The 27,915-nt window shown below is 40.7% G+C and overlaps 3 protein-coding genes across 4 annotated transcripts; 2 read left to right on the top strand and 1 right to left on the bottom strand.

The window, feature by feature from the left end:
* Positions 1-870: 870 nt before the first annotated feature.
* Positions 871-15,161, top strand: hif1aa (hypoxia inducible factor 1 subunit alpha a). Of its 2 annotated transcripts, none has more exons than XM_026151266.1 (15): positions 871-1,209; positions 8,997-9,190; positions 9,517-9,668; positions 9,949-10,033; positions 10,598-10,707; positions 11,279-11,481; positions 11,679-11,785; positions 11,920-12,067; positions 12,223-12,569; positions 12,666-12,874; positions 12,987-13,109; positions 13,236-13,477; positions 13,573-13,672; positions 13,764-13,854; positions 13,945-15,161. In XM_026151266.1, exons 1-15 carry the CDS (start codon positions 1,178-1,180, stop codon positions 14,103-14,105), a joined length of 2,304 nt encoding a protein of 767 aa, XP_026007051.1. In that variant the 5' UTR covers positions 871-1,177; the 3' UTR covers positions 14,106-15,161. The 2 variants fall into 2 exon arrangements, with proteins under 2 accessions (XP_026007051.1, XP_026007052.1); XM_026151267.1 differs by having other exon boundaries at positions 872-1,209; positions 9,000-9,190.
* Positions 15,162-15,166: 5 nt separating this feature from the next.
* Positions 15,167-20,771, bottom strand: LOC113011653 (serine protease HTRA2, mitochondrial-like). The gene is made up of 8 exons (XM_026151268.1): positions 20,019-20,771; positions 17,755-17,959; positions 17,439-17,633; positions 17,292-17,324; positions 16,704-16,812; positions 16,497-16,566; positions 16,317-16,412; positions 15,167-15,766 (listed from the first exon to the last, which is right to left on the bottom strand). The coding sequence occupies exons 1-8, from the start codon at positions 20,477-20,479 to the stop codon at positions 15,601-15,603; spliced, it is 1,335 nt and encodes a 444-aa protein (XP_026007053.1). The 5' UTR covers positions 20,480-20,771; the 3' UTR covers positions 15,167-15,600.
* A 1,112-nt stretch (positions 20,772-21,883) lies between these two features.
* Positions 21,884-27,915, top strand: mis18bp1 (MIS18 binding protein 1). The gene is made up of 16 exons (XM_026151742.1): positions 21,884-22,857; positions 22,976-23,113; positions 23,241-23,512; positions 23,723-23,796; positions 23,967-24,088; positions 24,220-24,310; positions 24,472-24,587; positions 24,723-24,889; positions 24,970-25,039; positions 25,123-26,071; positions 26,149-26,327; positions 26,686-26,819; positions 26,908-27,050; positions 27,134-27,221; positions 27,314-27,368; positions 27,513-27,915. The coding sequence occupies exons 1-16, from the start codon at positions 22,029-22,031 to the stop codon at positions 27,614-27,616; spliced, it is 3,531 nt and encodes a 1,176-aa protein (XP_026007527.1). The 5' UTR covers positions 21,884-22,028; the 3' UTR covers positions 27,617-27,915.

The following is a 27,915-nucleotide window of genomic DNA, read 5'->3' as shown; positions in this document are numbered from 1 at the left end:
GGTGTCCATTATTATGTTGTCATAATTAGCTCTTCTAAGTACATAATATTACTTTAGTTATTTTTCAGTCCAGTTATTTACAGTTAACCAAAACGTTTTTTCATACACAGTTTCCTCCTTTTTGCTTTTCTTTTACTATTATTTTTCATTTCCAAAGTAAAACTGAATCACAGATTTCATTGTAAAATGAATTCCACAGGGTGAAGGAGGAGGTGAAGGAAGTCTGATTGGACAGAAATATCCAGAGCAGTGGAGGAAATTTACCAAGCCCGCCTCCAGGACCAAAGAAATCCTCATCTGCCCTTGAACTTTTTAACTTCTAAAGTCTAATAACATTTCAGAATTTTTCCTGGCTCAGACTCAAGGGGCGACACAACAGTAAACTTACCATCAACGCACAATAAAGCAGTGATTCTGATCTTTTTGTTTGTTTGAACAAAGAAACTCGAATATTATAAAACAAACAAACAAAATGTTACAACACTGAGGAGTTTTGTTAATGTCAGTCCTTTGTTGGGTGCTAAAAAGCCTGTAATGAATTGTAACTGCATATAAAAATACTGGTGCATAATGATATTATTGTTTAGGCTTAAATACAGTGCTGTGAAACTATTTGTGGTATAACTCACTGTGACTGTTTATGAACAGCTTTTGTAAAGAGCTCTACATTTAACACTATTTAAAACAGTGCTTTTTTTTATTTTATTACATGTGTTTATTTACCTCAGAGTGATATTTAGCTATTAACAGTCGCTGTATGTCTCGCTGTTGTAGGATCTTCTTGAAAATTACAGCAATCTGTCGTTTGTCGGTGGGACGCTCGGATTTCCTGTGCGCGTCCTCGATGCAAAAAAAAAGAAAAGAAGCGTGTGACTGCGCGTCCGCGGAACGGAGGAGGAGTGAACACTTTTACTCTGAAGCAACATTGTCTCGGCAATTGAACGTCTCTCCAGCGTGGCAATATTTCTGAAGGAAAGTCGACGGAGGATCTGTTTTTAGCGGTCGAGAGTTTGATTTGTTAAACTAAATCCACAAAGAGAGGACTCTTATGCAATCCACTTAAGGATTTACGGACTGATATCGGTAGAAAATCGTGGGATTTTGGTTCATTTCTTGACGGGCCCGAACACAGCTCTATACCGATAGAGAGACTCCACACAGGTCTTTTCGTCCTGAAATGGACACAGGAACTGTACCCGAAAAGAAGAGGTAAGAGCAGTGCCGGCTAATGCTACGTATGTGCCCAGTTTTTAAGCATAACTGGAAAATGTGTCTCTATTTAACGTTTGGTTATTGTGAGACCTGCGACACTGTGGCCTTTTTTTTCAAGGTTAGAGGCTAGTTCGGTGTGTTTCGTCAAAATGTGTCGGCTAGCGGCGCTGTTAGCAATGGCTAACGCAGCTAGCCTACAAATGTAGGTCAACCTGATAAAAACTATCAAAAATGTCGAGTTAACAGGTAAACAGCATCAACTGGTCACTACCCTTTACATCAATCTAGACTTCTTCTTTTTTTACTTAGATTAAATCTGCGTTAAATAAGTGCTACTTAGCCAGCAACGTTTTTGTTTGTGACCATTGCTAAGACTTCCTGCATGCAACATCAGCGTTATTTACATTTATTTTGAGTGTGACACTTTGCTTATTGTATAGCTTATTAATAGTGTATCACTGGTGGTGTACTGTTTGGACTTTAGGTGCCAACCTTGACACTTCAGTGAAAGGCTGCCAGCGCTCATGTGATCAGTGTGGTGTGCGGTTTCTGCTGAAACGTTGAGGCTTTTTTGGGGGGGGAGCAGGCCTTGGTTTGAGATTTCCGCGTATTAATTTGTGCTTAACTATAAAACCAGAAGTAGGCATAATTATCTTGTTTTGGAAGGCCTTGTAGAATATACTGTACCCCCTCAATACTGAGCAATATCAATTGCACAAAATCCCACCACCAGAGTGATCAACTTTAATAATCATCAGAGTGCCATAATATCATGTTAGTGGCTAGTAACTTTTATTTATACAGAAGCCCAATTGAAGGCTTCATTTGGAGGTCTGTGTGGTAGAACAAGAGAAAGTTGATAAACCATTTTTGACATAAATAAGTTGAGTTGTATCTTAAAAAATAACTAATTCATTAATGGTTAGGTAAAACAAACAAAACAAAACAAAAAAATAACAAAAACAAATAAGTATGGCTATTATAAGTTATCAGAGCCCAAAGGTGTGTGATGGGAAAAGAAGATTTTCCAGGCCCCAAACGGGCCTTTCTCGGTGAGAAGCACATTATTAAACAGTCTATGTCACCTTACAGTGCATACAAAAAAAAACAATCAGTCAAACAAAAAAGCTAATAACACCTAATATTTAAGGTTGGCATTATTTATAAGTAAACCTTACTTAAAAGTGGTTAACATATTTCTATTACAGGTCTGGTGGCCAGAGCCTTTATTTTTAAATGTAGGAAATCCTTAACATCTAGCCACTGCGACCATTACTTTCCCACAACAAATAAAATGTGTAGGACTGTAATACAACTCAACTGCACAGGGATTATTTGTAAACTCTTAATCCAGCCAGACAGTCTGCATCGACTGCAATATGTAGCAGATTTTCATGAGTTTTATTGAAGTGCTTGAGTGAAAAAGTGGTTATTAGTATTGACTGTAGAAGAGGATAACTCTGCAGCAAGCAGATTACTCATCCAGGCCTTTCTGTCATTCTTAGATGTTCTAAAATAGGCAGACAGGTGATGAGATTATGCTTCTGTGTATAAATCTTAGATTAGACTACAAAACAAACAAGAGGATAAAAGATGGTTATAAGCAGTCACAAGACCAAAAAATAGTCTGATGAACAGAGTGAATCCTGAGATTAAAAACCCCAAAAAAGGTGGTCATAAGATGGTGAAAGTCATGAAAGAGAAAACAACCTGCATGTAGGCTGATGGCAAAATAGTAAGAATAACACTGTTTTCAGAAAAGCTTGCTGTGTGTGTATATGCAAACAGTTGTCTTTAAGGAAAAAATGTTATTTGTAATGATGCAAAATATGGTGGGTGGATCTCTAAAAACGTTTGGTGAAACAATTGTCAGAACAACATTTTTTGAAACATTGGCAACTCAACATGGGTGCAAACTGGTTTCATGGAACATCCTAAAAAGCGCACCGGGCTGTTGTTAAGATCTTATCATGACTGTTGTGTGTGTGTCTGTTACCTCCATAGTTACATAAGGAAGGTAACTGTGATGCTGGTCACCCTGTAGATATTTTTAACAAATGAATACTCCATTTCCAGGCAGTCACCATATTTTAATGTAGATTGCATTCAGGGGCTTTGCTTATTGTCACCTAATTTGGAGTTTAGGTGAAAGGTTGACATGTAGATTAAAATGTGTTGGAAAAAAATTCCAGTGTGCAGTCTGGTTTGATGCAGATCTGGCTGGTGTCTGTGAGGTGCCTTTGTAGTATTACTTCTGTCTCATCTCTTAATCACTAGGGCTTGACGTCAATAGGAGTGGCCGTGTGTGTGTGTGTAGCAATTCGCTAGCTTGTAATTTCCTGGTTCCCTTGAGGGATTCAAGTAGCAGGCTAGTCTGAACTTGAAAAAGAAATTGGGTTACTTGATAATATGAAGCATAGGGGGTATGTTTGTTTTTGTTTTTTATGGATTTTTTTGTTTTTCCAGATAAGTTAAAAATGTGTGCTGAATAAAAATTCACTTTAGGCCTTCAAAGCTTTAATTGTGATGACTGATTTTCTTAAAGCAAAAAAAGCACTTTACAGAAAAGTAGTGGAAAGGCCCTGCTGGAGTTGTGTTGTGAACTGTTGTATAAACAATGAAACTTGGTCCATATTATATTCCACTTTTATATTTTGGAAACTTTAGGTCACAAATATCTTTATGGTTTGCTGTAAAGTAATTGTACTTTTGTAGTGTGAAGGGCAACATGTCGCACACGAACAAACAGTAAAGTCAGTGATCTTTGCCATGTGAGAAGGAGCATATAAGCTAAATTGTGATAATTCCACATTAAACAATATTTGTAGTCAAAGCTGTAAGAGCCTACTAGATTTATGAAAGGCCCATTTTTTTTAAACTTATCATTTCATGTTGTGATTCCAAGTTGTTTTCCCCCCCCTTTGATCACGTTTTAAAATCAAAGCATGGTCAACAAAGACACGGGAAGCCAGAGGAAGTTGATTTGTAACGTCCACTTCTGGTGAGTCAGTCAGACTAGAACACCCAGAAGTCCTGCTGAGTTGCTCTTGTTATCAAAGCTGCAGTTGAGTCAGTGGGTGTTCATGGAATAAATGTAATCAGCTGTAGTAACTATGGCTTGTTGAAATTATTTTAACTTGAGGTGAAATTACTCTTCTTCTTTTTTTTTTTTTGTCTTTGTAAACCTGGCATCACTCCCGCCAAATAAGAACAGGAAACTGAGGATATAGTTCACATGGGCTCATAAAAATTGGACAATAGAATTTGGTGTAAGCAGTATGAAAGCATGGATCCATCCTGCATTGTAGCACCAGTTCATGCTGCTGTTGTAATAATGCGGGTAACATTTTCTTGACACATCTTATACCCCTTAGTGGCTTCCCTGAGCATTGTTTAAACACCAAAGCTTACCTGAGTATTGTTCTTGACCCTGTCCATCTCTTTATAACGACAGTGTATCTATCTTCTGGTGACTGCACCTTGCAGGAATATGCGCTATTTGACAGAGCTCAAGTCATGTCAAACTGTACCCACTGTACTCTGATGACCTCCGCAGTCACAAGATCTCAGTCCAGTAGAGCACCTCTGGGATGTGGTGGATTGGGAGGATTTGCATAATAGGCAGCAAACAAATTTGCAGCATCTTGTTGAATCTGTGCCACAAAGAATTAAAGCAGTTTTTAAAGCAAAAAGGGGTCCAACCCAGTACAAGCAAGGTGTGTCCAATAAAGTGTCTGTGTATTATTACAGTCACCACAAATGTTCATTCAGTTTAATGTTTGTTTGTTTTATTTAGATGGCTCTTTATTGGACAGAATTTCACTTTTCTGATCCACTGCTGTGTGCAAAATATTTAAAAACCAATACGATGTGCTAAAATGTCACACTAAACACACAGGAGTTTGTGTATGTTTGCTATTTACAAAAATATTACTTCATGTAGCTATAATGCAAGTGATTAATTTGACTTTTAAATGAGTTATTTTGAGCCCTGCTCTGATTTTCTCCCTACATTGGGCAGTGTTGTTTCTCCAGAGCTGGTTATATAATAGTTTGGTGTCACACTGAACAGGACGGAGTGTTTGTCTTTTTAAAAAAAAAAAAAAATAATTGGGACAGCCTCTAGTAACAAGTTTCATAGGGAACTGCTAACGTTGTTCACACTGAATTTTATTGTGGAGTGTTTTGTTTTTCTATTAATCTCTACTCCACTTGGCTACAAGCCAAATACATTTTGTTTATGTAATAGCGCCAATTCACAAACAAGTCTAAAGTGAGCAATACTACAAAATGTGACTGCTGTAGGGCAAGTAGAGGGCAGCTGGGCAGACATGACCACGTGCTTTAATCCTGTTGCATAATGATGGCCTCTCTGGTGGCCTTAGTTTTAACATCAAGTGAACTGGGTGTTCCTAGGGAAGCTGATTTCAAGCTTGGAAATGGTGGAGGCGGTTATGAAATAGTAGCGGTTTTAGATTTTTGGAATTTAGTGTCACAACTGAATTAGAAAAGCACAAAAGTGAAGGTGGTGTTTGACTATTGTCCAAATGGGAAACTTTAGAAACTGTCTGCTGTTGTTTATGACCTATAAATTTACTACTTCTCTACTGTATCCTTATCAGTGGTGCTTTTAAAGGTTTCATAAGAGGTACACAGTACTGTTCTGTTCAATGAAGCCTTAGGTAAATGAGATAAATAACCTTTGTAATGGCTCTTTATTCAGTAGGGTTGTATTCTGGTGCAGTATTACTTGTCTGCTTGATTTGGGCAGGATTTGCATGAGGACCTGATACAACTACAAAAGAAAATGCGTATGGCAGGCTAATGGTTCAGTCATGATGAGCTGCTCAGCAAGAGAAGTTTCTCAGTGTGTGTCCTGTGTATAAAGCTATATTAACCATTTGTGATCCTTTAGTTTGTAATGATAAATTGACCTAATTAATTGAGTAGGCTGGAGGTGATTGTGTGATACATACAGACAGAACTGCTCTTATTTTGACCAGATATCCTGGCTGTGTCCAACAGAGTTTACAGAGGGTGTTGTAAATATTTGTCCATGGTATTGACAATAGTAACGGTGAATCTGCATGCATGTATGGGTGTAACTGCTGCTTGGCTTGAAATCTGTTTACATTACATATAAAAACAATCTTCAAGAGGTTTCCTCTTGGTTAATACACAACCAAAAGTCTCAGTTTGTCACTTGATATTGTTTTAGTTTTATTCAAAGTATTTTGATGATAATGTGCGTTAGTTTTAGTCTCGTCTAATCTTTTTCCTCATTTCTGTTTTGATTGTTTTGCTGCTGTTTTTGTCAACATTTATGATGGTCCAGCATAGCGAGCTATACACCTCGCTATGCTGGTGTATAGCGAGGTAAATGGAAAATGCTCAGCGTCAAATGTCCCTCTGCTTTGCAGAGATGCAACAGATGGAGTCTCCTCAGTAAATATAGTTAGCCTTATCTTGTCCCAACTCTGGCTGTTTTTAACAGAACCGCTCTCTCTTTCTTTGCTTGTCCACTTTGCTCAGTTTGCATTAGCATAACTGTGGCTACCTGCACACTTCATTTGGAAGATGATTAACTTGCTCACTAAAGTCCTGAATGTGCTCTGGGTTTTGGCTTGAGTTGCAAATTGAGTTCGGATTTCTTGGTTGGCAAGAAAGAAAGAAACTGAGAAAAAGTACATTTAATGTAAAGATGTGTAAGACAGACTTTGATTATCAAAATCTAGTAAAAGTTTTTTTTGTTTTTCTTGAAAGATTTTGGTTTCAAGAACTTTGACGAACAACAAATGCATGAGCTTTCAGAAACCTTAAATATTTTTGTCATCAATATTAGCCAAAATTATCTTTATTGTGACCTTTGTCATACTCAATCAGCCCTACTTCATCATATGCTTTTTCAATTGCTACAGTTAAAAAGGGGAGACAAGTGGAAAAATAATACAAGGAAGTGTGTTACTAAGGTTTGTGGGCTGCAATGTTTTTGCACTGATTTAGTCAATTCTCAGAAACTCTGGATGAAACCATTCTTCCAGAAGATATTCCCTTATTTGGTGTTTGGGTGAAGAAGATGGAGCCCTCTTACAATCCAGGCCCAAATCTCCCATAAGTGTTTAATTTGTTACTGTGACCACAGCATATGACTCACATCATTTCCATAGTCATCAAACCACTCAGTGACCTTCATGCCCTGTGCATGTGGGTATTGTATCCCGAACTTACTCCAGGATAGAAATGTTTTACCAGATGATGAAGGTATGGGTTGACATTCCCCCAACATTAAAGAGGTGCTGGCTTCCTCACTGTAGAATTCAAGATTCTCCAGTTTATATCTACATGCATGGTTTGACGGTTGAGGAGTGGAGTAAGAAGGAAAGAGATCGTGTACATGTGTGGATTGGCTGTTATCCAGTATGATTTTGCTCTTTCTCTCTCTCTTTTTTCCCTGGGTTGAAAAGTGGTCACTGCATTCATGTTTAGATTTTTGTTTGTGCAGCTTTGTTGGGAGATGCCTCACATGTTTACAGACTGCTTTTTTTGCTCTCAGCACCATGTTTGCGACTTCCTGGGGGACAAATGCTTTGCCTAGACTTGTGCAAATCCTTCTGCCCCAAAGGACTAATTACGTTGCACAGGAGTTTGCACATATTATATAGTTGATGGAAAAAATGCATCCTGACACCCTGCCAGGTGATTTGATATACAGTAAGCTAATTTTAGTTAGCCGGCCCCTTTTCTTGTTGGAGAGCCTCAAATAACAGCATGGCCTTGGTCAGCGCTGCAAGTGCGTAACAGATCAATTTCAATTAGGTGTGTGTTTCATAGCCAAGGGCTTTTGAGCGTCCATCCATTCCATCCATGACATTTCCTTGTCATGCTGGTCCAGTGTCAGCTAAATGCATTTGGGTTGAAGTAGAGCAGTGTGGTTGACAATTAGGATGATGATTTTCCAGTGTATTTATGTTTGTGGTCATAAAAGAATCTGTATTGCACAACAGTGCAAATAAAACACCAAATCAGTGCCTTGTTGAATGTTTTTCTGTCCAGCTGAATATAAAAACAAGAGCATGATTTTTTTTAATTTTTTTTTAATATATATATATAGTAGCTATCTATTTTTATCACTTTAAAGATTTTGGGTGTTTTAAAGTACCGTCAGCTCCTGTGATTTTTTTTTTTTTCTTCTTTACAGTCCTCTGAGAGTCCATTAGGCAGACCTTCGATCACTGCCTGGATTAAATGTAAGATCGAAACTGGAGCTATGGTCAGCAGAAGCAGTCATGAGCCACTAACATAAATGAAAGAAACTGTGATCATTTGTTAGTCCTGGTAGGTGAAGGTCACTCGCAGTGTGTCACTGTGTTAGTGTGCTTGTGTGTTTACCCTGTGTTGGTGCAGGTATTGTCATCTCTCGTCCCCATAGATTGGTTGAACCAGGCTTGTAAACATCATGATGATTGATGTTGCACTGTAGCTTGGCCGTGCACCAAGAGACAGGAGAATCTATGACTATCCTCCTAGCCAATCACTTTGAGTGGGAGGACTCAGTTTCTTTTGGTCAACAGCCAATAAGATGCTTGCAGATAGCTATGCATGTAAATGAGTCTGACGGGGGTCTAGACGGTGGCTTGGCCGTGAGGTTGCTTGTTGCAGACTCCAGCTGCCGCAGCATTCTCTAGACACTGTAGGCTGTAGAAAGGAGGGATGTCAGGTCTAGCAGTGTGCATAACAAACCCGGTATGTGTCAGAGCTGTGGCTGATCCACTACCTTTGTCCAGCAGAGCGAGCTCAGAGCGCAGGAAGGAGAAATCAAGGGATGCAGCACGATGTCGGCGTGGGAAGGAGTCAGAGGTGTTTTACGAGCTGGCCCAGCAGCTGCCCCTGCCCCACAGTGTCAGCTCCAGCCTGGACAAGGCCTCAATCATGAGACTCGCCATCAGTTACCTGCGCATGAGAAAACTGCTTTCCACTGGTAGGTATCTGTATATATCTGTATGCTATTCCACCTAATAATGAGAAGTTCAGCTTGGTGCACAGTTGTTTCTTTACACTCTTCTGATTATTGAATTGTGCAGCCATTGTTGTTTATGTCATGTAGCCCCATAAGGTTTCAGTTACAGGTCCGTAGTGTAAATTTAAATTGTTTATAATAAACTCTGCCAACAACGTGTTGTGATATAATAATAATAATAGGATATTTCCATGCCATTTACCTGATCTCCTTTTCCTTTGCTTTTCCCCCCTGCCTCCCTCTACCTCAAATTCTCCCTCCTCTCCTCCTTCTGTTTTCTCCTCTAGATGAGCCAACAACAGAGGAAGATGCAGAGCTTGATATTCAGCTAAACAGCTCCTACCTAAAAGCTCTGGAGGGCTTTCTGATGGTGCTGTCCGAGGATGGAGATATGATCTATCTCTCCGAGAATGTCAGCAAGTGCCTCGGGCTTGCACAGGTTGGTTTGATTTGACCTGCTGTGTCAGAAGGGAGAAGCACAGAGCAAGAGATTGATCGGAGGAGACAAAAGTGCAAAATTCAGGGCGGAGGAGTTTTTGCGTTGACTGTATAATATAGTACAGTATTTTCTACAGTTAATTTTGTGCAAATACAGATCTGAATTGTGTGTCTTTGGAATTAAAGTGATTTGAAATTTGGTTCTTTCTAGAAAAAGGTTAGATCCTGTATTTGTTAACTGTTACTAAGCATTTTTGTCTCTCTCTCTCTGTACTCTGCAGTTTGACTTGACTGGACACAGTGTGTTTGACTTCACACATCCCTGTGACCAAGAGGAGCTGAGGGAGATGCTCATCCACAGACCCGGTGAGTAGTGTCTCTTTATGAAACCTACAACACAGAGGAAGGGAGAAATAAACGAGCGCAGCACTGTGTCAGGTCAACCAATTAGCAGGAAGCGCAGTTCAATCTGAGCCGATAAATTCATACCAAGAAGCTGTGAGAACAATTGATCATTTCCTCTATCTAGTCACGAGGTCAGCACGGTCAATGAGGTCATGTCAGCTTATAGTTTTGTGATTGTGGTGAATCACAAATTGTGCTTACACCTGTGGTTCATAACATTGGTGTGACTGGTAATTTGTTAACAGTAGGTCTAATTGGAACCCACACGTGGTTCTGTACTGCTTGGATTTGGACTCACTGCACACTGATGGTATGTGCACTTATAACGGCTGGTAGCGTTGCAGCAACCACTTTTGCACCCTGGTGTCTCCTGTATGCAAATTGGCAGTTGCCCAACACTGAAATATGAAGATTTAAAATAGAGGCAGTAATAAATGGAAGTGGTCACCATTGAAACAGCATGTAAGAAGCAGCTTCCCCCCTTTTGTAATTGTGGCTCCATTATTCCTGCTTCTGTGATTTCAGGCTCCAAGAAATCCAAGGAGCCAAATACAGAGCGTAGCTTCTTTCTGCGGATGAAGTGCACCCTCACGAGCAGGGGCCGCACTGTCAACGTCAAATCTGCTACATGGAAGGTAGGCTGTGGTGGGAACACACTCGCAGACCTGCCATCAGAAGCAGTAATGTAATAAGTGATAATATATTTATTTGTGTTGCCGTTTCCAATGTGCGTTGTTCATCTCGGTTTGTCAACACCACAGCTGCTGGCTGAGTCAATCACATTTCACAGAACATTTTAATAAAGCCTGGCCTCCTTTGAGCTGGACCACTGTGCTGTTGGCAATAATAAAGCCACGTGATGACAGCTATTGTGGGCTAAAGAGCAGGGAGGAGTGATGAAAACAAGACTAGTAAGCAGCTGTCCACGTGATGTCATTTTTGTAGGTGCTGATGACTGAGGGAGAATAAAGTCAGCGTAGCTTATGATCAGTGTGTTTGAAAACTAGTTTGCATCCATAAAAGTGAATGATGCAAACTACATTGAGTTATGGCAGACAATGTTACTGTGTGAAGGAAATGAACATACTCAAATTTGCAATGCTTCTCATTTACAGATTATGTCAAAGGACTGAAAGTAAAAAAAATATGTTGTGGTCACACAAAAGTACATCCCATAATCATCACACAACTGTTGTCCTCCTGCAGGTGCTTCACTGCACAGGTCACGTGCGCGTTTATGACAGCCCGGACGAAGAGGGCACCAACGGGCAAAAGGAGCCACCTGTGCCCTACCTGGTTTTGATCTGCGATCCAATCCCGCACCCCTCCAACATTGAGGTCCCTCTGGACACCAAGACCTTCCTCAGCCGCCACACGATGGACATGAAGTTCACGTACTGTGATGAGAGGTTAGTTTGCCAGTGGGAGTAAGTCTTATATGCTTAAGATACAGGGATCAAATCTAAATCAGCTCCTTAAACCTATGTTCTGGCTATTGCCGCTCATCAGCGTCGCTCTATCTATTGTAGTGTAGTGACACAGAGCCATCTAGTGCTCAGTGTAGGTACTACAGAATTCAATCTAAATAAATTGTTTGTTTCTCTAGGATCACTGATCTCATGGGTTATGATCCAGAGGACCTGTTGGATCGTTCTGTGTATGAGTACTACCATGCTCTGGATTCAGACCACCTTACCAAGACCCACCAAAACTGTAAGAATAAACAAAAATGTTAAACATAATTGGATTTAAAAGTTTAAAACAGATGTTAGCTGTTTAATTTTGCCTAACTTAATTTTTTTTCTCTCCTCTTTTTTTTTTTTTCTTTTTCCCCCTGATGTTTTTAGTGTTTGCAAAAGGCCAAGTCTGCACAGGCCAGTACCGAATGTTGGCTAAGAAAGGAGGCTTCGTGTGGGTGGAAACACAGGCCACTGTCATTTACAACAACAAGAACTCCCAGCCACAGTGTGTTGTCTGTGTCAACTTCGTGCTCAGGTACACTGAAGTCTCACTGAAGTCATTCTTTCAGAGGAAACACAATAATCCTAACCCTTACCTAAGGGTAAGGGTTAGGATTATCTTTTTACTTGAGATACACTGGTAGTAATTTTACAGCAGCATAATTTCATCGTGTCCTTCCTCTGTTGTAGTGGCATCCAGGAGGAGAAACTGATCTTGTCAGTGAAGCAGACCGCAGATTTGAAGCCGGTAAAGGAGGAACAGCAGGAGGAAGACCAGCTTGTAGTCGAGATCAGCCAGGTCGAGCTCTCTCCAGTCCAGCCAAAGAAGGCTGAACTGGAGAAGGAGGAGGAAGTGCAGAAGGAGGAGGAGGTGGTGAAAAGCCCAAAGATGAACATACTCAAAATCCTTACTGATTCGGCAGTCACCCAGCTGCCGATTAACCTGTATGACCACCTAAAGGGAGAGCCTGAAGCCCTCACCATGCTGGCACCAGCTGCCGGAGACACGATCGTCTCCCTGCACTTCAGCTGCCCCGGTTAGTACCCGACTAAACATACTTAAACTTCTTTAAACAGCATAACTTGGTTTATTTCTTGCTAAATGAAACGATTCTGACCTTGTCTACCCTCAGGTACAGAATCAGATATCCATCTTCTGAAGGATGTCCCTCTCTACAACGATGTAATGCTTCCCTCCACAGATGACAAGCTGGTTCTGCCTCTTTCCCCTCTGCCACCCAGTGAGCCTCTGGATGTTTCCAGCACTAACTCTGAAGATTCAAAGTCTGAGAGCTATGCTCCAGCCCAGTCTACTACCACAACCAGCCACAGGCCCCCAGCGGTAAAACTGACTTACTATTTTGTTGTCAACATAAGACATTGACAGTTAATATTTTTAACCACTCAGTAATATCTATTAGAAAAAAATGACCTTTGACTTCTCTTCTTTTTAGCCCGGCAGTCCACTGGACTTCTGCTTCCCCATGGATTCAGAGATGAACTCGGACTTCAAGCTAGACTTGGTTGAGAAGCTGTTTGCTATTGATACAGAGCCCAAAACACCCTTCAACACACAGGTAGTAAATCTAGAAAAAGCATCACTTTTTACTTTTTTTTTTTTTTTAAATTAAGTTAGTCATGAATCACATAAACACCAGAGTTTTCTGTATTCTTATCCATTTGATTTTTTGTTTCCTCATAAGGAAACGGAGGACTTTGATCTGGAGATGTTAGCTCCATACATTCCCATGGATGATGATTTCCAGCTGCTCAGCCTGCCCCCAGGAGAGCCTTTGTCTTGTGGATCAGTCAAGTCCCTTGAGAGTACTCCAATCCACAGCTATCCCAGCTCCCCCTTCAGTGCGCCAGGCAGTCGCACAGCTTCCCCAGCACCACCTGTGGAGCCTGTAGATGCTCCTCATCCTCCCACCATCTTGGCAAATGGGTAACATCTCTTAAACGTTTTAATTTTTTTGGCCAAATTACATTTTTATGGCCTTTTTTAGAGGCTAGTTAAGGCCTACTTTTTGTGTGCTGCAGAGCCCCACATTTGGAGAAAGAGATGCCGCTGAGGACCCTCGCAGTTCAGAATGCACAGCGCAAAAGAAAAATTTGTGACCTAAAAGAGATTATAGAACAGGTTAGTCCTCAGCACATACGCATAGTCGGTATAATCTGACTTCTGGAAGTGGGACCGTATTTATTTATTTATTTATGTATTTATTTTTCAGGGAACTTCGCTCCAGCAGCAGGTTGAAAAGGGCAAAAAGCTGAAGCCTTCAGGGTCTGGTACAACCAGGACCATCGTTCTGCTGTCTTCAGGTGAATAAACTAGTTCTTTTTTGTAAGTAGTGTTACTGTGTTACTTGAAATTGAACATCAAAGATTCAACTGGATCTTTTCCGATCTTAGATTTGGCAAGTCGCCTGCTTGGCAGCACTTCAGAGGCCACCAGTTCCTCCTTCGGCCTGCCGCTCCTCACCCGCGACGACTGCGAGGTGAATGCACCCTTACAGGGTCAGTACTTACTGCAGGGAGAGGAGCTGCTTCGTGCTTTGGACCACATCAACTGAGTCAATATTTAGCCTGCTCACTGCTGGACTAGACTGGACACTACAATTTGTTCCTCACATTGTCAACCAAACCCCCAACGCCCCCTCCAAAACACAAACACACGTTTCCAAGACCTCCCACCCCCACTTATTTATGTATCTGTATGAGTTTATTATAGTTTGGCTGCTGTTTGTGCACATCTTGTGATATTTGCAGCATTCCACCGTGACAAACACCATAGCAGCAATTGGGTTTAAGTGCGAGCGATTCAGGCATCGCGTGATGTCCAGCTGTCCTTTCTTGGTTAGTTTTTTCTTCTTTCCTCTCTTCCTGGGAGTTTCTCAGCACACGGCGCCTTGACGGATGACCCATTCCCAGCTGGTCACCACAGAATCTGGCGCCACTGCCAGCAGTGTATTGTAAGCTTCAGTCGCACAATTTATATTTTCTTAAAAAGAAAAAATATTACCAGCAATATATATTAAGCCTTTTTAAAGTAGTTTTAATGGGGTTTGAACAATTGTATTTTTCCTCCCATACTTGTATGTTGTAGTACTCGTACCTAATAAGATGTCTTTAGTCCAGAAGTATGAATATATTGTTTAAAATATTGTTTAATAAATGTTATCTCAATTTATTAGCTATCAGTCTTTGAGGTTAATACATGAAATTGTGTAGCAGTCCAGTACATGTCACTTTATTACTTTACTGTAAGTGTGTGTTACTGTACATATACCAGGGAAATTTTATTTTGCTCATTATGGCTTCAGAGTGCTCAATGAAATCTGAATAACCTCCTCACGTTTACTTCTCATGCAGAATTGGCATTTTAAACATTCATGAATTGAATTCATGTAATTTTTTCCTTTTTGGTCTTTACTGTGTGTGACATACTCAAAGCAGTTTAAATCAGTGCGACTTCATATGTTACTATCATCATCATAGCGGCAACATTTGTGACTTCTGTGCTCATGTAATGGTAGTCAGTTTAATACCATTCATCCTTGCCATAGTGTTGGGTCTCTCTTGCTTCCTTTTGCTGTCCTAACAACATTAAATGGCTTTAATAAAGTGCACCCTCTCAGGCTCCGTGAGCTTTTATTTTACAAATAATGCATTTGACACAAATCATTACAAGAGACACAAGTTTGGCTACTCTGAGCAATAAGTAAGAAAGAAGAGGTAGAATTCACTAAGAACCCCTCCGTGAATAAACAGTGAGCATGGCTTTTATCATTTAATGAAAAATGGCACCATGAAGACTGCACCAGTGTAGTTTTAAACAGGTAACACTTACTATGGCTAAAATGCCTACACATTCACTGTAAGCTGACACCTCTCCAAATGTTAGTGAAATACTGGAGAATATAAGAAAACTTTTACATAAAATCTAATTTATTAAACAGCAAACATTTTCTTTTGAACACAGTCACTGTAAGGTTTCACAGTTTTCTGGTGTACACAAGCTAACAACTCATTCTGTCCAGCGGCTGACATGAAATAATGCAGTTTGCATTAATCTATATAATCAGGAGTTATGTGAAGGCGGAGTATCTCTTGTCCTCGCTGCACCTGCATAGTGATTTTGTCGCTGCTGCGGACGGCCTCATAGATCTCCTCTGAGGTGTTCACCTTGGCCCCGTTTATCTCCAGCACAATGTCTCCGGCTTGCATGCCAGCTCTGAAACAAGACATACGACAATTATATACCAACAAAAACAAACGTATAACGTATATCTACAGCTTTAAAAACAAAAAGACCCTCTTCAGTTATGAATCCTGCTATTAACACACACATAACTTTGCCTTTTCTTCACACAGATGAATCCTGATGTCTCAGTGCAATCCTTCGCACGTTTTGGTTTCTGTCACTTCTGCAGTTGTCCGTCACATTGTGTCCCCAAAAACATTGTGTTTTGTGAGATTTTTTTTGTCTACATTTACTGTGTTTCATTCAACTTCGACTTTGTGTTTTTCATCTATTTCCTGGTGCTTTCTTAAGTTGCTATGCATTTGAACCCTCAGGGCCACTGTAAATTCCCCTTAATACAGCAATAATGACAAAAGTAAAAATTTATTCTGTGTGCACCAAGTCACTATAAGTCTGTACAAACATCTCACATATGCCTGCATCTTAATTACAACCACAAACACATGTATTAGATTAAAGCAACCTCAATATAAGTTGCTGAACTTGAGGAGCTGAAAGAAGAAGCATCCTTTATGCTTACCTGTAAGCTGGAGAGCCCTTGATTACCCTGTGAATCAGGATACCGTGAGTCACATCCGGAAAAGATGAGTCTCTCAACCTCAGCTCAGCAATGATCCTAAAGGAACACACAGAAAACACCTTGTTTTAGATCAAACACTGCGCACTGCTGCTCTAACGGGGCATCGCTCGCTACATTTACCTCTGCGTCAGCGTCAGCATTATAACACCAATGTACCGCTGCTTCGTCTCATCCTTATGAAACCAAGTGCCTGGGAGAGGTGAGAAAAGATGTGTGAACTTCATGAAAGACTGCAGGTTTTCTAACATATTTTTTATAACACCATGAGGTAGAAAGCCACATAAAAAGATGCGATGCATTGCTTTTGATTCTTGATCGTTTTCTTACTTTTTCTTTTGGCTGCTTTCTCCAGAAAAAGCCTCACACGATCAGACGGAATTGCAAAGGAGATGCCAGCGGTAACCTTAATGGTGTTTATACCAATGACTTCACCATCCTAATAAAAGGAGAGATAAGGCACTCTGATTTGCGGAACTATGAGATCAGATCCAACAACATTTAGTCAACAAACACCTGGCACATCATCAACTGAGATGACTTGGCCATTTAAATTGTTCGGGCTAATCGCACATCAACCCCACACTTCTTTCACCAGGACACTGAGTGTTTAATGGGTGTGCTCAGTAAACACTCAAAGTATTATCATGGTTTTAGTTTCTGTGGTGTTAGCCCAATCAGCATTTGTTTGTATATACCTGTGGCTGAAATCAAGGCACATTTTATGACTACTTACTGGAGAGCACTTTAATTCCAGCACTGCATGCTGTGTGACTTAAAATAAACACTTCAATAGACTAGAATACATCAATCGGAAACAGGCTGCAAAGCAATGGTTTTGCCACTGTATTGCATCACAAAGAGAGAGAGAGAGTGAGTGTGTGAGAGTGAGACACACAAACAGGACTTGTGACTCACCAGATTAATGAGGGGACCTCCAGAATTTCCAAACTGAAAAACAATTAGTCAAATGTGGCATTTAGAAACACGACAGGAGATGCCTGAGTCACTGAAAATACACTATCAACATATTCCAGTTTAAATATATTCTATTCAAGTACTCACATCAATGGTTGCATCGGTCTGTATGTACTCCATGTTGGAGTTGGACAGGCCCAGCTCCTTACTGCCTCTCTGCACTGAGCTGACAATCCCCGATGTGATTGTATTTTGTAACGAAAATGGGCTTCCCATGGCAACCACAAACTCTCCCTGTCGGATGTCAGACGACTGGCTGAGTGTGAGAGTGGGTAACGGGTTCTGCATGTCAGGGGAGAGAAAGAGCATCTGAAATAAAGCTCTGTGTTTCTCTGTCTGTGGTGAAAGCACACATGCTAGTTTAGCTCCTTTCACTGAGACTGGCCTGTATTTTCTTGCTCACCCTTGCAGAGATTTTGATGGTGGCGATGTCCGCCACAGGGTCGACATCCTGCACGATGGCATTGTACGTCTCTCCATTGGTGAGCTTCACACGGACGCCTCGCTTGTTGGCTACAACGTGGGCATTGGTGATGATGAGACCATCGCTGCTGATGATAAAACCGGAGCCGTTTGACACTGGGACCTCTCGTCCTGAGAACGGGTGTCTGTAAAGAAGTAAATGCAGCTTATCTTACTGACCCTGGTTTCTCAGGGTTAGTTTATATGGCAGGAGATACCGTATTGTGCAAAAGTCTTGAGCCACCCCTCATTTCTTTATGTGTGTCTAGGAAAAAGGAATATAAGTTCCTTGTTTTTACTGAAACATGTGCAAACATAGAGTAACGGTATATGAGGCAAAAACGGTGTTTGTACAGTTCTAATTAGTTTTAAAGTCAATATTTGGTGTGATCACCTTCATTCATCAACACACTCCAAGTTCTCTTGTAATCATTTTTGTAGTTTTCAGTAATAGTCTTTGTTTTTCTACCCAGATATGCTTGATTTTGTTTGACATCATTGTGATACTGAAAAAAATAAAAAAATAGAGCTGTCACTAATCAAAAGATGGATTGGCAGATGTAGCATGTAGCATCAAGATCTGACGCTACTTTTCTGTTTGCGATTGCATAAATTTTGACATCCCCAACATCACAGGCTGAAATGCAGTGCACTGTGTTTTAAAGATGCATCTCTCAGGTCTTGTGTCAGGTTTTTTGCTGGATTTTGTCTTCTTTTGAATTTTATTTAGACAGACTGTTAGACAGGCCTGTCACTTCTTCTTTAAAAAAAGAAAAAAAAAGAAAAAAGGAAACGTCCTCCACTTGTCCAGGTTCCTCAATTTTTTTAAGGACGCACTGCTGAGATGTGTCATGTTTTCAGCTAATAGTCAAAGGAGCTTGCAAAGAAAAGCGTCTGGACTTCTTTAAGTTGCTTGAAGACGTTTCACCTCTCATCCGAGAAGCTTCTTCAGTTCTAAGGTCAAATGGTGGAGAGTCCCAGATATAAACCTAGTGGGAGAATCCCCCCACAGAGGGACAAAAGGACCCCCTGATGATCCTCTAATCGCCTGAGCCAAGGTGTGAAACTGGGTGTGGACAAAAATGAGTTCATTGTGAAACCTGGCCCATGATAAGGTGGGGCCAGGTTTCACAATGAACACACCCGAAACTCTGGCTGATTGGGACCCACACCCAGTTTCACACCTTGGCTCAGGCGATTAGAGGATCATCAGGGGGTCCTTTTGTCCCTCTGTGGGGGGTTACTCCCACTAGGTTTATATCTGGGACTCTCCACCATTTGACCTTAGAACTGAAGAAGCTTCTCGGATGAGAGGTGAAACGTCTTCAAGTAACTTAAAGAAGTCCAGACGCTTTTCTTTCCAAGCTCCTTAGACAACGATGACCTGGATGACTGAGAACCTTCACAGACATATTTTTCAGCTAATACCTTTTTGGAGTCATCTTGATTCAAAAATACTACTTCATGCTTTTCAAACTCTTATCTTTGGCATTTTGCATAGATTCAGTTAAAGAAAAAAAAAACTATGTGTTTTTTTGACAAGCTGCATTAACAAAGTGCCTAAAAACACAATTCAAAAACTGGTTCTCAGGCAAGTTGTCCATTATTCCTCCAGTGAGTTAAGTGCCTTTTTAATCTTACTTCAGCTTCATCAGTCAGCATTACGTAGCTTAACCAACAATAAAAAGAAAAAAGAAAAACTCTTCAGGAAAAAGGTCAGGTAAAAGGACTGGACTGAAAATAGGTAAAAGCAGATCTCCTTTATGAGAACTGTTGCTCAAGTTAAACACACACAGTAAAAGGTTATTGTGACACAAAAAGTAAAGGTGGGGATTGACTGTCAGGACTTTACCTGATTCCACTTACTGATAAAAACAAGACTATCCACTGCTAAAGTATATCAGCAGCTGATGATGTTTTTTGAAAATAAAATCACAAATGCTTTGGGTCCTTTTCTGTTACATCTGTAATAAACAAAACAAAACAAAAACAAACAGACAAACAAGACCCTTTTCTCGTGTTTTCTGGTACATGTCCGGGCAAGCAAGATCAGCTTCTGGGACTGAGTGTTTAACTCCAGTGTGTGCTCTCACAGCTGTCTGAAATCTTGATTTAGGAACATAACCGAATAAGTCACACGCAGACACAGGAAAAAAAACTCACTGACATTTATTACCGTCAATGGCACCTCTCTAGTTAACTCACCTGCCCACGATTTCAATGTACACCACAGCTGGAGCAGATTTTTCCACCACATCTGCAATGAAGTTGTACTTAAATCGGGGGCTGTCTGGTTTGAAGGGAGAAGCGCACTGAGCCGATGGGAGGATGTGCTGGAGAAATCCCCGGGATATTGCCAATTCTTTGTCCCCCTTTTGGTCTTTTTCAGTGTCCAGAAGCACCGCACCACAGAGCCCCAAACCCACCGACACAGAGGTGAGCAAAGAGGAGCTTCTGTTGCTGTCCCGACCGTTTCTTCTTCTTCTCTCCCCAGCTTGAGCTCTCCTGTCCAGGCTTGTGTGTCCTCCTGCAGCCTCATGGTTACATATCACAGCAGAGACACGACTGGTTGTCCTCTCAGCTAACGAGTTAAGTCCTCGGGTCTGACACCAACTTTGAGTCCTTAATGCTGAAAGAAAGCCCCTATTGACAGCCGCTGCTGCCATGTTGCATCACTTTACTCGCTCAACGTCGGTTTGAAGGCAGCCAAAAAGCACTTTATATCCCAATGTTTGCAGCAGTCTGTTATTCACGCGCCTTCATTTAAAGTGTACCGTTATCTAGCCCAGTCAGAATAACGGAAATACAAAAAAAAATTCCCCACCTATTAATTTTTAGCACAACACACTCAACACGGTAATGTCACTAAGATTGCGCCTGCGTGGTAAGGCACCTTCTTCTTCGGTGCTGTTTTTTCCTCCCTGGACTTTTGTGGGTTCTTTACTCATTACTGCCCTCTGCAGGGGAGAAAATGCAGGGGTTAAAAAAAAATCAAAACTGTCTGTGAGTTACAACAGAAACGGTCAGGTTTTGCATATTTTTGCATGTATATGCATGTTATCAAGATAGTAAAGTTTATTTATTAAGCGCGTTTTACAGAAAAACCGTCACAAAGCGCTGTACAATAAAAAGAGTACAATAAATAAGGCCTGTGCATACTAATTGCGTTATAGTATTCTCCTTAAGTACAAGTACCAATGGAAAGTATGATAAGTTGCTAGGCCTATGAATTATGACATATAAATTAATTAAATACATAAAAATTTCCAAAATATTATTGCTTTTACAGATAAATCCTTAAAGTTAAGGAAAAGCTGTCTGAATCTAATATTAGATATATCTTTTTATATTATTTGCTATGCAAATAAAGACTTTAAGTTAAGTGATTTTACTCTTGGGGAGCTCTTATCCACAAATGGAAAGTGGTTAGAGTAATACATGGCTACAATTAAAGAGAATAGAATGTGTGTGTAAAACTAGAAGAATTTAATAATTTAAACTACATGATAAAGAACAAATATAAGTTAAAATACACAAACATATCAATTACATTGCTATATATATATATATATATATATATATATATATATATATATATATATATATATATATATATATATATATATCAACTCAACAGCAAATATTATTTTTTGGGGGGAAAATTACAAAGGGAAAGAAATTAACATTATGTATTTATGTTTTCTGTATGTATCACGTGAAAGAGTCATCTTCTTTTTTAAAAATTCTTCATAAAGAAATTAATTATCAGTTACTTTTCTGAAGTCATATTACACTGGTTATCATTTTTTTAGTCTTAAATTTAATTGACATTTTTAGATTGAATTATATTGAATATTATATATGTATAGTTCTTCGTTTATCCATTTATTATTATTATTTACTTTTTTTTTACATGCTCAACCTTTGGTGAGTAATAAAAGTATCATATTTATTTGTATTTTCGTGTTAAATAATAAAAATTAAAAAAAAAAAACCTTACAGACTGCAAGAATACGTTTTCAAACTTTTAAATAAAGTTTTATTCATAAAAACAAAACTCCAGAGATGAGCGGCAGTGACGTACTTGTTGTGAAAGTACGTCACACGGTTTGAGCCAAAGGCGGCGGTGATGAGAAATTTAAAATTTGCGGGCTAGCTCGTTAGCTGCTAGCTAACGCCTCGGATCTACAGTCAGGTAACTTCAGCTCGAGAATCATGGCTTCGTATTTTCATTTATTACAACAGACAAAACCGCAGTTTGAATCTCCGGCCAAAGTTTTTGCTAAGCTCAAATCCAAGGTGCAAAAGGAAGCGATGTGCGCAAAAGACGACAACGGTCCGCCGAACAACGCTCGAGAGGAGTACAGAGTTAATTTAAAGTCGCCCAGGAAGCAGCAGCAGAGGATCTGGGTGACCGAGGAGTTCGATGAGAATCAGAGGTTCGGCAACGAAGCCCAGCCTTTGATTCTCTCGCCCATTAAGAGTCCACAGAAAACCTCTCCGTATTCGTATTCAGACTTTATCCGCAAACCTTTGGAGGAAACGCTTCCAGTGGTTGAAATGGGACTTGGATGCACAAGAAGCGAGAGACGTTTCCTGGAGTCGACAGCCATATCTCACCCTCTCTTTCTGACTAATCATATCCACAAAGAACCTCCTCAGGTCAGAGACGCGGATCAGTTCATCCTCTCCAGCACGACTCCGTTGAAGGTTCAACCTGTCGAAAGTGACTGCAAGAGCATTGCTTCTGATGAAGAATGCGCTCCTCTCCACAAACCCCTGTCTACAGCCAGTGCCTTTTCCCCCATGGTGAAGAGGCTGAGGAAGAGAAAATGGGAGCAGCAGGAGTTTAACAAAGTCAACACCAACAGCACTGAGGAGGTGAGAAATGAACTCACATGTCAGCCTCGGCAGAGGAAAGCCCCTGCTGTCAGCGAGGAGAACACCCACAGCACCTGGATGAACATCAGAGGATGCTCCACTGACCAACCAGAGAGGATCCCCGAAGACATGTTTACACCAAGAAAATCCGTGGCAGAGAGACGTGAGACATTTTTTCCTGCCTTTCCCCACCTTACATCAGAATATAGAGGTGTATAGAAATCACCTGGTAGACGTCTACAATAGAATAATAATAAAATATTTCTTCTGTTTTGAAACAGGCTGTGGTGTTGTTTTGGAAAAAATTCCTATAATGTCTCCAGCTAAGATGTTTGCTTATATGAAGGAGAGAGAAAGCAAAAGGGAACTGCGGGGAGTTCATGAAGCTATCAATACCACGAGGGACATCTTTAATGCAGGTGAGTGTGCCATGGTGTTAAAAAAGCAGCACATCCGGTTTAAGCAGTTTCTATAGATATAGTTTGAGTTTTCCCAGGTCACTGTGCACAACACACCTTTGCTTATGGCACAATATCTTTCCCATAGGTAACTCCCTTAAGTCCGGAGACAGCCCTCTCTCCACACCTCACAGTGTTGGTGAGAGGGACGACAGTGTGTTTACAAACACCTCAGAAAGTGATGTTCCTGTAAGCCGGCACATATCAGAGTCAGCTGACGCTCTGACCTCGGCTGTGTCGTCGAAGCCCGTTTTGCTCGAAGACCCGCTCGTGCTCAATTCTCCGAAGATCTTGATTCCGAAGAGACAAGAGACTGTGTTCAAGTGCAACAAGTGGCCTAAGCAAGCAACATTCCCCAGCGTGAGTAAAGCAAATGCCTATTAATGAAATATAAGTGAACAAATGGCAGGCCTTGTGTCGGTTGAGCCTGAAAACTGTTTGAAGAAAAACAGTTACTGATACATTTACATTTCAAGAGCAAATTGAAAAAGTAGGTCAGCGGCAGTTTGCATTTCCCTATACAAGTTTTCTCTGGTTCATCATTGTCCCCTTGTTTCCCTCCTTTGGTAGGAGAGTGTGATTTATCTCAAAAAGTGGTTCCTGAGGAAGAACAGCAAGGGCCTCTTTGTTGATGGAATCCACGGGTAAGTGTTGTTTGATGTAATTTTGAACTTTGTGAATGAGGAGAATGACATGATGTCAGGTTGCTTTTCTCATTTGATAGACATTTAGACATTAGACTTAGACATTTTTTTGGTTTCATCCAAAAGATTTTAATGAGGTTCATAGTTAACTGCTGGTCATTTCCTCCCAGGGAAGACAACATACCATGGAACAGTAACGTCATCATGCACAGGGTTTCTAATTCTATGATAAAGACCATCTCCGGCAGGGTTTACATCCTGGTTGGGAAGATGAACTTGAAAGTTGAACCCGGTAAGCTGACTTGAACCTTTTTCCAATTGTGCGTGGGAAGAAATTAAAAATGGATAAAAGGGTGAAGCAAAGCTGTATAGAGAGAGTCCTATGCATGGTATTACATGGATTTACTCTTTCTTTTTTCCCAGAGTTTCCCAGGTGGTTTTTGAAAAAGTTTGAAAAGGGTTTTCCTGCTGACTGGAAGGCGCTTTACAACAAGATGCTGACAGAGTCGAGAGAGTAAGAACACTAATTTCACATCCCTGCTCTTGCGGTCAATATATTGTGTTTGTTTTTGCAGGGGGATTGTGACTAAATTAATTATTTTTTGTATAATTTGTTTAGATTGGTTGTTTTACACCTTTGGGCTTGGTTAAGACCTAAATTTTGTTTTCCTGTAGCAACCAAGGCAGAGGAAGACAGAAGAAAAGTGAAAGTAGTGGTATCAAATCGAAGAAAAAATCGGAGGCCTCCCTCATCAACAGTTCTTTGAACCAGCAAACTTCCTTTATGACATGTAAGTACACGATACAAACCTGGTGACGTGTTTGTTTGTTTGTTTGTTTTTAGTGGATTTGGGGGCATGAATAAATTGTTGTTGTTTTTGTTTTTACAATAAAGTAATTTTACTTTCTCTGTTAATTCTCTCTAGCTGAATCCTGCCCTCCCATGGGTGCCCCCTCCTCTAGCATGAAAGTGTCTCGAAGCGGTCGAGTAATCAAACCACCTTTGGAGTACTGGAAAGGAGGGCGCGTCATTCTAGATGCGTTCATGAACGTTACCATCCATGAATGTTATAATACCTCCATCTGCAACTCTGTAAGCACCTAAAGTTGGGCTTGTGTGTGTTATAATTAAGGGTGAGTTACTTCAACTATATTCATTTTGATATTCCACAGGAGGTCAATACAACATTGTCTACAGGGATGTCGCAGGAGCCCGTCCGTGTGTTCTTGCCCTGCAGTGAAGGTAAAGACGCTCTTGGAGCTTTAGTCATAGCAGTGTGAGATTTTAAAGTACATGTTGCATAAAACTGTGTTCTCTGATCCTAGGTGAAAAGGAGGCATCAGTACTACTGAGGAAGGTCAAGGCTCCTCTTCACAGACGCAACAGAGTCAAGGCTAAACCAGACAGGAATCACTCTGATTTTCTCGAACCTGCTGCAGAGCTACTAATAAGCCCTGAGGAGGGGGCAGGAAGAATAACAAGGTCTGGCCAAAAGTGTCCTGCTAAAGAAAGAGAACTACATGTGGACACTGTCCTAAAACACCACAGTGATAATGAAAAGTCTTCAGCACAGAGATCACAGAAACAGTCACAGGGCAGCTGTAGTGCTTCAGCAAGATTATCTAAAAGTAAACAGGCTGTCATAAATTCCCCAGAAACTCCTTCAGTTAAAACATTACAGCATCTGTCATCAGATGATGAGTTATCTATTAAGAGGAAGAAGCGAGGACACAGTAAAGACAGCAGGAGCACTCACAGGGAGTCAAAGTCGAGCCACAGCTCTGCCACAAACAACTCACCAGGATCTGAAGAGGAAAAAGATAACAGAGAGCATTCAGCACTGAAGTCCCAAAAATATGGGTCACATGCCACTCGCAGGCCTACAAAAAGAGTAAATACAAGAAAACGGATCACAAATCCCCTAGAATCTCCCCCAGTGAATGATGAAACATCCCAGAATCTGTCATTGGACGATGAGTTACCCACAAGGAGACGGAGGGAAAGGAAAGGAGCGCACAGTAAAAGCAGTAGAAATGCTCGTAGCAGGCCTCAGCCAAAACATGGGTCCTCATCCACCAAGTCAGAGGATTCAGATAACTTGATGAGGCACAAACCAAAACACAAGTCAAGCAAATGCACCAGAGCACCAGCACCCACAAAGACTTTGGCTGCGCCCACGCAATCCAGCAAGAAACACAGTACGAACAAGGGCAGCATACCGCCGGAGCACGATGAGGATAAGTGGACAGAGGCAGAGCTGATGAGACTACAAGAGTGAGTTTTGTATCCGCAGTAAAGCCTTGTCGCTCTCTTGTGGTTATAATCGTGTTTTTCTATGTTCTGTTTGCCAGGGCTGTGTCTTACTATCCTAAGCACATGGCAAATTACTGGGCAAAGGTAGCACGGATGGTGGGAACCCGTTCTGCAGAAGAGTGCCACAGCCAGCACACATCCCAGGGAGCATCGTACAGTCCTGCTAAGAAAGCCACGAAACCCAAAAAGAAAAAGGTTGAGCCGCCCCAAGCTCCAGGTAGGGAATAGACACTTCTGGGATGTCGACTGTGCAAGTTAGTTAATTTGTGTACCATTTTAAGGTGTTTCATTAATAACTTTGAGGGATATTTTTCCAGCATTGAAAAGTATTACTTCACTATTCACTACTTTGTGTCCCATTATACTCTTTAAGTAAAATGGGACAATCTCATGCATACAGCCAACAGGTACCTTCATTATTGATCTACTGTTTTCTCTTTGAGTAATAAATTCTTTAAAATTTAAATACAGTCTAGAGCTTGTTTTGTTACACAGATTTGAACAAAGTATACACAAATTTAGCACCCTTACATAGCCTTAGCCGGTGATGCCTATCTGCCTGTGTTTGGTTACAGATCATCCTGTGATATCAGCCCGAGTGGGAACCCTAAAGAGAAAACAGCAAGTGCGTCAGTTTTTGGAGACTATGCCCAGGGACAATGTTGATGACGTTTTCAGCTCTGAATACATGCAGAACAAGCGCTTTGAGGTTTGTCTCCCTTTCACAGGATTTTTATGAGTAGTCGTTACACTAAACAACAACTAACCATTCCTCTTGACCGTGCCTCGACACGCAGCTCCCTTCCTTGTATTCCGAGGACGAAGAAGACTTGGCAGTGTCGGACCTGGAACCCTTGACCCCAATGTCGGCACGTTTCCCTGAAGTAAAGACTCCTCAGTGTCTGCATATCACTCCAGGCATGATGGGTTCTCCAAACAGGTGGGCGAACGTCTGTTCTAACCTGAAATGAGATGAGTGCAGGAAAACAACGTTTTCACTTAATTTTTGCCTCGATTTTAAAGGGACAATGACGATAAGTACGTGTATCAACTGCAGAAGAGGATTAAAAAAAATCAGTTTAACGCCTGCAAGCTCCCACTTCCTTCAAAGGTACTTCTTTCCTAACAGATTTGGCGTAATTTGTGACATTTTTCATCATGGAAGTTTGTTTCACACAACACTGTATTTCTTTTGACTTTCAGAGATTCACACCCACACCATCAGCCAAAAGAAAAATGAGAAGATGTGGCAACACGGGTAAGTGTCCTTAAGAATTAGGTAACAGTTGTACAAAAGGAATATATAGATAAAAGGAAAAGAGTTCATAACTTTACAGGTAGAGTTTTGGTTTTTTGTCTTTGACCCACCTGTTTTATTTATTTTTCCCCTCTTTTGCACTAGAAAACGATACATTCGTGGTTTGGGAGATGTTCCCTGGAAACAATGAGGCGCTGTCTGAAAGTGAAGAAGAGGAGGAGGATTTCTACTTCTCAGATAACGACTGATCAAAGCCAGAAATGAAATGTCATGTTGTTCATTTTATTTTTAAATCTGAAATTCTTCAAATGAGTCAAAATTAGCAGAGGAAAGGTGGGATCCCCCCACCTTGAGACATGAACAGCCAAACATCTGTTGCCAGTCTTCCTCACCACTTCAATGTACATAACTTCCAATGTTGTAACGTATAAATATTTTTGTGTTGAGACAATGTGGTCTACATTTAATAGTTGCAAATGTAAAATCAATTTTAATAGAGAATAAAAAAAGAACTGCTGCTGTCTTGCAGTACATCCTTGTAAATATA

The sequence above is a fragment of the Astatotilapia calliptera genome, chromosome 19 (genome assembly GCF_900246225.1).
Source record: "Astatotilapia calliptera chromosome 19, fAstCal1.2, whole genome shotgun sequence".
NCBI classification, from domain to species: Eukaryota; Metazoa; Chordata; class Actinopteri; order Cichliformes; family Cichlidae; genus Astatotilapia; species Astatotilapia calliptera.
The sequence above is the reverse complement of the archived record's forward strand: the minus strand, read 5'-3'. Positions and strand labels throughout refer to the sequence as shown.